The following is a 12026-nucleotide window of genomic DNA, read 5'->3' on the forward strand; positions in this document are numbered from 1 at the left end:
TCTGCTATTGTAATGCCCCACATCTCGATAGTTACGTATGTTTTTTCTATACTGCCTTTTATTAAGCCATGTTATTTTAGAAGAAACACTGGAAAAAGAGGATGAAAATACAGAATGACATTCTCCAATTATTACCTATCTATAGACCTATCTAATATAGTTCAGTGTAATAGGGGCCATGGCCTAACCCAACAGTCAGAATCAATAGAAGGACCAATTTGGAGCTGAAAATTAACCTAACTTCTTTTGGATCATGCCACGCAGGCATGGAAGGAACATATAGAATTTACACAGAAAGTATCCACATTGGTCTTAATGCCCAGCATAGTGAACTGATGAGAGTGCAGTGTGTAAATCACTTCCACTGTACCATCTTAAGAACATAAGATGTGTGTTTATCCTAAGATGTAACAGAATGTGTGCTTCATTACTTTGCTCAAAATAACCTTCTCAATCCTTCTTAATGCAGTGCACTGTCACAAGAGGGTATTGTGTCAGCATCACATGCAGGGTAGGCACTAACCCTGAGTTGCATTAAAGTCCCGTGAAGGGCCCAGTGGTGCACAAACCCAAAGGAGCCAAATAAAAATTAAAAAGTGGACCTAATGTCTGTTTTTGACGGGTATCATCAAGAGTGAAAGGGAAGGTCTACAGGACGGTAGTGAGACCAGCTATGTTATATGGGTTGGAGATGGTGGCACTGATCAGAAAGCAGGAGACAGAGCTGGAGGTGGCAGAGTTAAAAATGCTAAGATTTGCACTGGGTGTGACAAGGATGGATAGGATTAGAAATGAGTACATTAGAGGGTCAGCTCAGGTTGGACGGTTGGGACACAAACTCAGAGAGACGAGATTGCATTGGTTTGGACATGTGCAGAGGAGAGATGTAGAGTATATTGGGAGAAGGATGTTAAAGATGGAGCTGCCAGGCAAGAGAAAAAGAGGATGGCCTAAGAGAAGATTTATGGATGTGGTGAGAGAGGACATGCAGGTGATGGTGAAACAGAACAAGATGCAGAGGACAGAAAGATATGAAAAAGATGATCCACTGTGCCAACCCCTAACGGAAGCAGCCGACAGAAGAAGAAAGACCTGATGTCTGTTTTTAGGATATAGAAGAGAAAACCATAGAATGTTTTTAAAAATCCCATGGGGTGAAAATAAAACTGCACAAAAAGTAATCAGGTGTGGGATGTGAACCCAAAACACATTTATGTAAAAGTAAACTGTTTTTACTAGGCAACTCTAAGTTCCCTTTAAATCCAGATGAATTTTTAACTAATAAATCCCTTTAAAACTGATAAATAACCAAATGTTTGCATGGACTCCAGCATTTTATCGCAGTCTACCACGGCAACTTGTTATCCTTTCATTCACTTAAAGCGGTGCTCGGTGTATTCTGTATATCCAATTTGTTACAAACTATCAAGGTTGCCCCATTTCTGAGCTACATCACATCTGATCCTAACTTCTAACCAAGGCTTCATTGTTTCTTTAAAGATTAGCCTTTTTTTCTCTAAAGTGGGACATGCCAAGCCGACATTGTATCACAACATCATAAGTAAGCGCCACTGTGGAGAAAAGGTAAGTTGTAGGCGAACAGTTTTCTCTTTAATTTCACAACTTGAAGTGCCTGAAAATACACTTTAGCAGGTCACAGTGTGTGCTGGACCAACACAGCAGGCTGCATCATACAGACATCAATAGACATGGCAATCAAAATTCTACAGCTCAGATAACAAAAATAACTCATCTCTTTTATTTTCCCTGTAAAGGCAATATAAGTAGATTGCATATATTTTGTTGAGAAGTGTACGCAAACACAGTTTAGGCTTGTCTGCCATTAAATTCTTCACAATAAGTAGAGGATCAGACTAAGAGATGACCTTGCAGGGACAAATGGGCTTTGCCTGTGGGACAAACTGACTATAGAGGTTTTGTAATGATATCTTGCTATATTAAGTCAATTCTTTCCTTATTACCTTCCAATTTCTCTAGAACATTTGCAAAATCAAATAGAATCCAAAATCATTAGGACTCTTTGTATATTCTCGATTAATCAATCAAAGTAAAGCAATCCAATTGAAAACCAGGTATTCCTGGATAAGTGAGTCATGTAAAGGAATATTGCTCCTAGCCAAGGCTGCGGCTCCCAGAGGTACCTAGTCAAAAAGAAAGGAAAGTGTTCTAAGATGCTGCTGCTACCAGAGACCCTTTTGAAGTCCAATAAGGTTCAATCAAATATACTTCTGTCTCAGCACCTGAGTGGCACAATATAAAATCATCAGTCAAGGCTTCTTTGATTTTATAGCACCTATCTTATACAAATATGCTTCAATAGAAAAAGTTTAGGTGAATTTATACATATACATTATTAAAAGATAAGCCAGCACTAAAAAAGCTGGAGTGTTTTGTAATTAAAAAAAAAGACATGGCATGGTGGCACAGTGGATAGTGCTGCCCTACAGAGTTCTAGGCCTGAATACTGCACCCAGTCATTTTGTGTATGGGGTCAGCATGTTCTTAGTGCCTGCATGGGTGTTAGATTACCTGGGAATTGCAAATTGTCCTTGTATGAGTGAGTGTGGGTAGGTTGGCCACTTGTATTTAGTAAAGATGGGATAAACACAAGCTTCTGCAATTCTGAGTGGAATAAGCAAGTCAAAAGAGAATGGATGAATGGACAAAAAATACTGAACATTTATACTGATGACTAAACACGTTGATAGAAAATATTCCATCAAAGCTGATATTGAAAGCATAATCAGTAAGTAATGTTTTTAGTGGCACTTTATACCTATTTTCATTATGTGATTAAATACGGGCAATAAAATACAAATATTTAAGACTAGCCGTCCCCCACGGCTTCGCCCGCATAGAAGTGAAACAGGACAGCGAGGATGATTCTGCCCAGCTCCCTACTCCTGACGTCTTGCTTCCCCCTCCCTTTGGCCTGCAGCCTCTGTGTCGGATTAGCATGAATGTAATATCCTGTCCTGCAAGCGAGCTGTGATTCTTAACGCGATGAGAGAAGTCACAAAATCAACCAGAATGTTCAAGCAAATTCTAGAAAAAAGCCCGATGTAAATCCATTAAGTAGTTCCCTCGTTTGCTAGCTAAGCGGAGGTAAGGAATGCCCCGAGGCTGGCGGGTGAGTGAGGAGGACACTGCATGCAAACTATGATACTTAGCGTGATGAGAGAGATCGCAAAATCAACTGGAATGTTCAAGCAAATTATAGAAAAAAACCCAATTTAAATATGTTAAGTAGTTCTCTAGTGAAAAGTGCACAGACAGACAGTCAGACTTTGGATTTTATATATTTATAGAAATGTAGATTGTTAAAAAAAAGTTTCCCAACTATTTTTGCTATTAAAGTTGTAACTAATTACAAGAAATACTTGTTATAGAAGCATACAAACTTTTGGAAAACTGGATCTGTTATGCAAAGGACAATTTTCGACAGCTGTAATTGCAGTGCTACTATTTTCATCTTTTTAACTCTGTTTAAAATATTGTTCCATAAAATTCAAGGAGCTGTTAGCATTTCTATTTACAAATACTTGTTCCTGATCTGGCAGATTGGGTCTCCATAAGAGTGTCCTGGTGCAGTTCAGTTATGTGAAACTGAGTTAGTCCGCCTCCTGTAGGTGAGCCCATCAAAGTGCAGGTCCTTCCTTTTAGCAGATGTAATAAGCAAGTCAGGAATATCTCAGAAAAAGTCATTTGGACATTAAGCTTGATGCTTCTTATTCTTACTGTCTCCCAAAGCTATTATAAAATTGTGAGATTCTCATAACCATATAGTCTAAAAATACTATAACATTTTTGTGCATCCATCCATCCATTATCCAACCCGCTACATGCTAACGACAGGGTCACGGGGGTCTGCTGGAGCATTTATACAGAAATATATTTATACATACATATTATTGATTAGCTAAGGTTAATCATGTAATTAAACTTTGGCAGACGTGGGGAAAACTGTACAAATCAATAAGCACAATATACTCCTGTACAAAAACACAATTTTATTGGATCGAATTTTCATAAACATAAAGGTAAGCAGACAATATAAACAGTTAAAAAAAGAAATAAATTAAGAGCATGCCCATAGCGATACCATATACTGCCCATTTAAAATGCTAAACACTAGTCATTAACATTCAGAAGAATGGTCATTAAAATATCTGAAATTCTGCATGTTTAAAATAAAATATTCAGGAAACCGTAAATTCCTGGAGCAACGGAATTACACGTAGGTTTGGTGTTTTAAAATATGAAATTACATATTTAAAGGCATATCTTGAAATAACATCTTTGTTTTGCTAAGAAGGCAATGCCAAAACATGTCAGTCCTTTCACATTTCCCATTGCCTGGAGGGCTTTGGGGGGGGTGGTGTATGGGGGTTATTGTTGTAAGCCTTTGTTTTCCCAATGTGATTTTTTTTTGTATTATAATGCTAATTATTTATTATGTCAGCAGTCTACATGTATTTTATCACATTTTGGATTATATTCATCTGTCTTTTTTGTATGCTATGGACAGGTGTGAATAAACACTACAGGTGTAATATAAAATACAATAACGTTTCAGAATTAAAGCAATGGAATATTTTACTGGTTACCTTCAAACATATCTCTCTAGGGATATACAGACGCTTGTCAAAACAGCTGCCTGCCAAAGTTTAGAAGGTTCATTGGAAACTTTAGTCTGATAAACCAGTTTGCTCAGTGGTCGCCACCATTACAGTTAAGGCTTTCAGACTTGGAAACGACATTCCTGTAATGAAGAATCCTTTTATTGGTGTATAACTGCCTAATGTTTCTAAAATGTTGACACAGACATTCTGAAAAGACAAATTGTGTACTTAAAAATTGTTAATGTTACTAGGGACATGAATTTTGAGGGTCCAGCAAGATTATACACTTTGGAAAGTTTTCCTAAAACTCCAGCCAATTCCAATCTAATCAAGACAAGTTTAGACTTCTGAATGAGGCATCACAAAAGAGACATGTTCTTTTTATAATCTCTGTGGTGGCTGTTTTCTGCCTTGCACCCAGTGCTGCCAGGATAAGCTCTGGCCCTCTGCAACCCTGAATTAGATAAGGCAAGTTTGAGCATGGGATGAGAGATGATACTGTAAATGGAAACGTAAGAGATTTAGATTTTGTATTCTGAATTCATAATCATCTATAATCATCACAGTTTTGATCATGCAGTTGAGCAGAATCAGTCTTTGTGTCAGTAGTGTTTTATAGAATCTCAAGGTTTTCCACAGCACAATGTTACCATTTGGTATTAATCTAAATATTGTTGCTAAAGTATTGGGAGAGGGCGGCACGGTGGCACAGTGGGTAGCGGTTAGCAGATAGGAGACCCGGGTTCACTTCCCTGGTCCTCCCTGCGTGGAGTTTACATGCTCTCCCCGTGTCTCTCTGTGTCTGTGTGGGTTTCCTCACGGTGCTCCGGTTTCTTCCCACAGTCCAAAGACATGCAGGTTAGGTGCATTGGCGATTCTAAATTGTGTGCTTGGTGTGTGGGTGTTTGTGCGTGTGTGCGCATGTGTGTGTGTGTGCCCTGCGGTGGGCTGGTACCCTACCCAGGGTTTGTTTCCTGCCTTGCGCCCTGTGCTGGCTGGGATTGGCTCCAGCAGACCACTGTGACCCTGTGGTTAGGATATAGCGGGTTGGCTAATGGATGGCTAGATGGAAGTATTGGGAGAGATTTTACATCCAAGGCTATCTGAGAGATATTTAAAAAGTATTGCCCAAACTGGTCAACTGTAGAACTTTCTGTGACCAAGCGATGAAGCCACTTTACAACAATGCTCACTGGTGAGATCTTGCCTTTGTGTGTTTCATACAATTGACGGAATATTAATATTGAATTTTTGAGGAACAGGTAAGACGCCTGACATAATCTATGCCAATGAATTCTTAGTTATTGATGTAGCAATCGAAACATAATTTTTTGTTTATTGAATTTCTAGTCTTCTATTGAAGACTTAAGATGCTTCTTTGTAACAACATTTAACCTAATACTCAGAAAGACACTTCTTAGAGATTATAAAGCTTGCCTTGAGCAAGTCATAGTTTTCCTCTCTTTTGTCATGTCATTTTCCAATGAAGCCTTTAAAATACCATTATGTGATAAAATAAATAGCTTTGTCCATCCATTTTTGTATATAACAGTATAACTGTCAAAGATGGCAGTCTATTAGTATGAGCGTTGAGCTTTGTAACTGTAGATAACCCAGGCAGACAGTGTGGTGTACAAGCTTTGGACTTTAAATCCTAGGTGTGCCATGTCAGTACCCATCTCTACCTCCCTGTGTTATCCTGACTAATTCAACTAACCTTCTTCAGTCCCAGTTGTAAAACAATTATACTTGTAACATGTCTTAGGAAGGTACTTTATAAAATAAAGTCCTATTAATTTGTAATGCTAAGTACTTTTTGAAAGGACTCTCTGGAAGAGGTGCAACATTAAAATAAACATCAACTTAAAGTAATAGGAGCTGTCACCAGGTCTTCTCATCTAAACAGATTAAACATATGAGTTGTAAAAGGTGGACTAAAAATGAAGTAGTCACTGATCAGCCTCATGCATGTGTGATCATGACGCATATCCACTGAGCCTTCTCCCACATGTAATTAACTGATCGATCAGTGATAACCTTATACAGGATGTCCCAGCAATGTTTCTTAAGACAGGATGCAAATGGATGACATTTGTGTGTTTAAATCAGAGTGCAATGAATATGACTAAAGATTTAAGTGGTTTTAAAAGCAGCATGGCAGTGGATGTCTGTTGTACTTACATGTGTGTATCAGTCCTAAAGAGATGTGCACCTGACAGTTTTATGAGTGTATCAAGAGTAGACCAAGACTCAAAAGAATATTCAGCCACTGAAAGTCTGGAGCGGACAGAGGCTGATATGGCTTATGCAGAATAACAAATGGATTGCTGTTAGTCAAGTGAAATCGCTGTATTGAAAAGTCATAACTTAGTGTGCCTTGTAACAAGGTTTAAGGTGACTGGAAAGTTAAGGAAAAACAAGAATGTATGGTTATAGTGAGTTACGGAGCACAAAATCTAAGCACTGCAGAACTGTTTAAACATCATCTGGTAGGCTGAATCCAGGTTCATGGATTTATCCTTCAGGTTTTTGAAATTGTAGGCTGGGCATTGTCATACAAAGATATAGGGTGAATTTCCATAGCACACACTGTCTTTATCCAATGAATAGAGCAATAATTAAACACAATAGCATATTTGAATATTTGTGATTAGATCTGTTACTCCAAGGCAGCTGTGCACCCATATGTTAAAAACAGAAGAGTTCAAGGTGCTACACATGGGCAAAAGGAATGTGAATTATAAATACAAAATGGGAGACACTGTTCTGCAAGAACCAAATTCTGAAAAGGATTTAAGGTTTAACATTGAAGAATGATCATAGTCTAAGCAATGTACAGATGGCCAATAAAATGTTAGGTTATATCAATGTTTTACAGTGGTTTGCTACAAGAGCTGCCCACGTGTGCCATGGAAATAATAGTGTAGTACGCCTAGGTCTAAACCTGAGAGGGACATGGTCTGCCTGAGGAGGACAGGACTACCTGGAGAAACCTTTGTAAAAGCAGCTCCACTATCAATATATTGCAGACACAGCACTTAGAACACTTCGGATGTGTCTCCTGGCTGCTAGAGTCCCTCTGCCTGGGTGTGTGGTCACAAGCGAGCCTCACAAGGCTGGTGGATAGTGAGCATATGAGTTGCCTCTCAGGAAGAGAGGGACCATACAGTGGAGAGATGCCACTGAAATGCTCAATAAGTGATTTCAGAGCTGCTTTTTTTACTTGCTTCTCTGGTAGTCCCGTCCATTTGGACAGTTAAGCATGTGCATGAGATATAATATGTTTGTGATTAGTAAAATAGTGGTGTGCCTTGGGATGTTTTGGGCTACAAAAAAGTATTCCAACACAGGAAAAACTTTGGGAAACACTGTTTTACACTATATTTTAAAAACCTGTTCATTTATAAATTGGGAGATATTATGTTTAATGCACTTGTGAGACCAAACCTGGAGTGTGCAGTCCTGGACACCACCCAACAAAAAAGACACAACAGCCCTTCATGCTGCACAGAGGAGAGTGACCAGGTGCATCCCAGGACTTAAAGAGATGTCCTACTCCAAGAGACACCAAGAGTTAAACCTGTTTATCCTCAAGCAGTGGAGGCTGCGTGGGGACCTAATCCAGGTCTTCCAAATTCTCAAAGACACAGAGAAAGTCGTTTCTGCCAAATGCTTCTGACTGAAAGGCAAATCAGTGGAAATTAAGGGGAAGTACATTTATCACTGAAGCCAGAAAGCACTTCTTTACTCTTGTGATTGAAGCACAAGAGACATCTGAGACCATACTGAGACATCATAGTCACAAATAAACAAATAAGCTTGATGGACTTAATGGTCTCTTCCCATTTGTCAAAGTTCTAACGTGTGCATGGACTTCATCAGCAAGGCATTGCTGTGTGACATGAGGCTAGGAAAGTCCTGGAATGGTACCCTTATGGTGAATTTAGCTTTACTCAGTGGCCTCCCCAGTCACGTGATCTTAGTCCATATGTGATATTTGATTAGATAAGCAATTCAGTGCAGACATCCTGCAAACATATTAACTTGCTCCGTCATTGGCTTTGGTCAATATTACTGTGCCACACTTTATTCTGTCCATTCCCTAGTAAATCATTGTGAGGAGAAATGAGAGGTAAAAATCACAAGTAGGTAAATGTGCCTTAATACAATGTGACAGCTTTTTGTATGGAAACACCTCAACATAGTACAATTCCTTCCTGAAAAGAGATATTCCATTGAACATGCTTTTTCCCTCTTTTTAATCTAACCTTCTGTTTTTTTTTTTTCTTCTTCTTCTTTGTTTCTTTACAGTACATCTTGCAGAAAAAATCCACATGTTTGCAAATCGCTTGCCAATGGAGGACCTGGCTTGTCTGCAGCCTTATGTTTTTGTGCATGGTTCTCAATCCCTTTGTGGTATACAAAATGATGACGGCATACAGGAACCCTCCTCCACACACCTTATTTAAGGTGGCGGCAATCTGTTTCGGGATACTGGCAGAGATACTGCTAATTAAGTGAGTACTGTCAGGTGTCTCATAAACCAATTAACTCTTTTGCTGCTAAACACCTGGAAGGGACCCCGGGGACCTGCGCTTTGCTTGGAGAGGGAGGCTTCAGAAATTAATTTACGAGTTGCAACTCCACTGTTACTCTGAGCTTGCACGTCTACACTTGTCTAATTGCGGTAACATCATTAAACACATGACCCGCTCTGTGCCTTTGCATTAAACCCAATAGCCAATTCACTCAGGAACACGACCCGTGTCACTTTCCTGCTTGAGGCCACCTATACTTCATTTTGCTGCTCAAGTTAACTGTTAATGGTCAAACTTCAACAGGTTTATTTTGAGAGTTGTTGTTCTTATTGTCATTCCCCAATGCATATCTTTAAAAAGCACATTTGACCAATAATGAAGGAAGTGAAAATTGATAACACAGGATAATATCTCTGTCATGTGCAGACACAATTTTCACTCTGAGGCAGCAGACAGTGTTTATAAGAAGATCAGTGTCAGCTTTGCAGTGTGGAGTCTAACAATATTGTTGTGTTTTTTAAGGGTAATTTATTGAATGGTAGCTAGCAGTAATTGAATCAATTATCTCTCACTAGCTCATCCAACAAGTAAGAAAGACTTTTCCTGCTTTGTATCAAAGAGAGAGCTCCCCCAGCATGCTTTACTATTTATTTATTCACACCCAAGGCAATTCAGTCTATTATAATATCCAAAATAAAAAAAAAAAAGAAAACAACAAGAGAAAGTAAAAATTGACTTCCTAAAAAAGCTCACCCAATAAAGACACTTCCTAAGCAGTGCAAGCTGCTGGATCACTGGTCCATTACTTAAGGTTATGCTAAACAGCTTTATATCAATTATCATCTTGCCGGATGTGCAGAGATGATGCTTGTTAATATTTCCTAATTTATAACCTGTCAGCTTTGCCAGTGAGATCTGACAGATGTCTGGATTTGTGATTTTCAGATCCACACTTCCGTAGGACACCTTGCGTTTCATTCCATTGGGGTAAGGTTCCAATATGTTGCACAAATGCATGTGCTGAGTTTGTTATTTGAAATGATGTCTTTTCTTGATGGAAGGAGGTGTGGATGTATTGGCATAACCAATCATGGGTAAAATTAAATGCTGTATTGATTTTTTTTTTTTTTGCTACAACAGTAATTTAGTGTCTCCTAGTTACATTTTAACTGATAGTAATGTTGGAATAAATGAATGTAACCTTATACAGACATTTCTTTGTTTTAAATCCAGATCAGATTAATTAAAGCAAGGCATTTATAAAATAAAGTCCTTCTTATTCTAGGTTCTTTCTACAAATTAATATGAGGAAAGATTCTGCTTGTTACATTGTAGATTTTATCAAAAAACTAATCCCTCAAAATGACCAGAGTAATTGTCAATATCAGACCAAGATAGAGCATCAAAAGACTGCTATGCATCCCTTGACCTGCATCTGTCATTTAGTCTTCTTGGAATGGTCTGCTTTGAGACCTGCTGGTTAGAGGCTGGAAGTCTTGAACATCATTCTCACAAAGCCCTGCTAAAGGAAAGCTGCCTTATCGGGTCTGAACATTGCCATCCTTACCAGCTACAAAACTGTGAGGCCTGCTGTACCTCTGGAAAGCTGTCCTGTAATATGTTATCAGTAAAATGCCAGCTCAGCCAGTCATAAAACTATATTTGTTTAGCTTGGAAGCTGAGCTACAGGGTTTGAAGTTAAAGATGCCAGCTATGCCACCCTATCCAATCATTCATTAGCAACACATATTACAGGAGAACTGCTGTAAAAGGTAGCAATAAAGGATGACAATCCTGCTCCCAGCCCTACAACAGCAGCAAGCGGAGCCTTTGTTTCTAATAAACAGAGCAGCAACCTCTGCTAACGGAAAGCTGTCCCATAGGGTGAAGGCAGAAAATGTCAGCCCTGCCAGCCATGCATCAGCAGCCCATATGGCTGGCAATCTGTGCCACAGGGTTCAAACTGGAAATTGCAGTCTTTGCACCCTTTCCAATCACCCAGTAGTAACCCCTAGTATTGGCAAAACCTTCCACAAGCTGGATAGCGGATTATGGGAAAGTCTGGAGGAAAAGTCAGGGAGCTGTAAAATACAATGATCAGTAATGCAATTCCAACTGAGCATTAAGAGACAGAGACAGAAAACATCCTACAAATTAACAAGAAACCAGCTGGCTTAAGGTGCCAGTTTATCCAGTAAGACTGCATTTGATTTAAACATCTATTACTATAAATTGGCATGCATTTAGAAGCCTCTCCTGTCCCCTTAAGGTTTACTTTTGGTTGCTCAAGGCATACGTGGTCCTGTGGCAGCATATCTAGGAGGCCTGTCTCTAAATGGCTTTTGTTCAACCCTCATTCCCATTGCCACATTATTGTGGTGCTAAGCATGACAGAGCTGAGGAGTGGTCTGTAGTCTCGCATGAAGTGCTGCCTAATGAGCAGCAGGCTCTAATAATGATTAAAAAGTCTGAAAATTTCTAGATTGTATAATATGCAATTACAGGCTTCAGCAGCTAACTTAAGAGCTGTTGCCATTCATTTTGGCACAGTGTTGTTAACTCAATCATGTGGTTTTAATACACTTTAAGTATATACAGTAAGTATTCAGCAAATATATTCTTAAATAAAGTTATAGAGTTAGGAATGCCTTGTTTATTAACAGTTCTCCAAGTGAAAAATCACTATTAATGTGATCATTTTTCATAGTGGGAATGAATACTCTACCACTACGAAGCATCTCTTCTCACTCTCAACTTCATGGAGCACTATCCTAAAATTACACTGACATTACTCTGTGGTTAGAGTTGTTACTGAAACATCACTTCATGGAGGATCACAGTGGTC

At 39.0% G+C, this 12026-nt stretch overlaps 1 protein-coding gene across 1 annotated transcript in view; it reads left to right on the forward strand.

Moving 5' to 3' along the window:
• The window catches only part of LOC120515292, a 500214-nt gene that overhangs the window by 409759 nt on the left and 78429 nt on the right, over positions 1-12026 (forward strand). Inside the window, exon 5 of the mRNA XM_039736159.1 lies at positions 8955-9160. Within this exon, the coding sequence (XP_039592093.1) occupies positions 8955-9160 (206 nt within the window). The remainder of the gene's footprint in view (positions 1-8954; positions 9161-12026) is intronic.

This window comes from Polypterus senegalus, chromosome 14 (genome assembly GCF_016835505.1).
Source record: "Polypterus senegalus isolate Bchr_013 chromosome 14, ASM1683550v1, whole genome shotgun sequence".
In the NCBI taxonomy this organism is placed as follows: Eukaryota; Metazoa; Chordata; class Cladistia; order Polypteriformes; family Polypteridae; genus Polypterus; species Polypterus senegalus.